Raw genomic sequence first — 320 nt, 5'->3', positions numbered from 1 at the left:
TCCTTTTTTTTCCTTTTTCTCATCCTATGTCTTTCTCTCCATGTCTGTCCTTCTCCGCTCACAGGGTTTTGGGTTTGTAACTTTTGAAACTAGCTCAGATGCTGACCGAGCCCGGGAGAAGCTGAATGGGACGATCGTAGAGGGACGGAAAATTGAGGTGCTCAGATAAGTTTGCTGCGGCAGGGACGCCCTTGAGAGCCGCCTCGGTCACCCTGGGCCCCCGACCCAGCCCCGCTGCTGCCATGCAGAGAGCCAGGCCAGGGCCCCATGGCAGGGCCAAGCTGAGATCGGAGCCGAGGCCACCACCTGCCACGCCTTCT

At 58.1% G+C, this 320-nt stretch overlaps 1 protein-coding gene across 5 annotated transcripts in view; it reads left to right on the top strand.

Annotated features, from left to right (window-relative positions):
- Window positions 1-320, top strand: part of RBFOX3 (RNA binding fox-1 homolog 3) — a 334,917-nt gene that overhangs the window by 322,762 nt on the left and 11,835 nt on the right. For all 5 annotated transcript variants that reach the window (XM_024760895.1, XM_024760893.1, XM_024760896.1 and 2 more), the window contains one exon: window positions 65-157. In XM_024760895.1, coding sequence (XP_024616663.1) covers window positions 65-157 — 93 coding nt within the window. The remainder of the gene's footprint in view (window positions 1-64; window positions 158-320) is intronic.

The sequence above is a fragment of the Neophocaena asiaeorientalis genome, unplaced genomic scaffold, assembly GCF_003031525.2.
Source record: "Neophocaena asiaeorientalis asiaeorientalis breed wild unplaced genomic scaffold, Neophocaena_asiaeorientalis_V1.1 scaffold30, whole genome shotgun sequence".
Classification (NCBI taxonomy): Eukaryota; Metazoa; Chordata; class Mammalia; order Artiodactyla; family Phocoenidae; genus Neophocaena; species Neophocaena asiaeorientalis.
The sequence above is the reverse complement of the archived record's forward strand: the minus strand, read 5'-3'. Positions and strand labels throughout refer to the sequence as shown.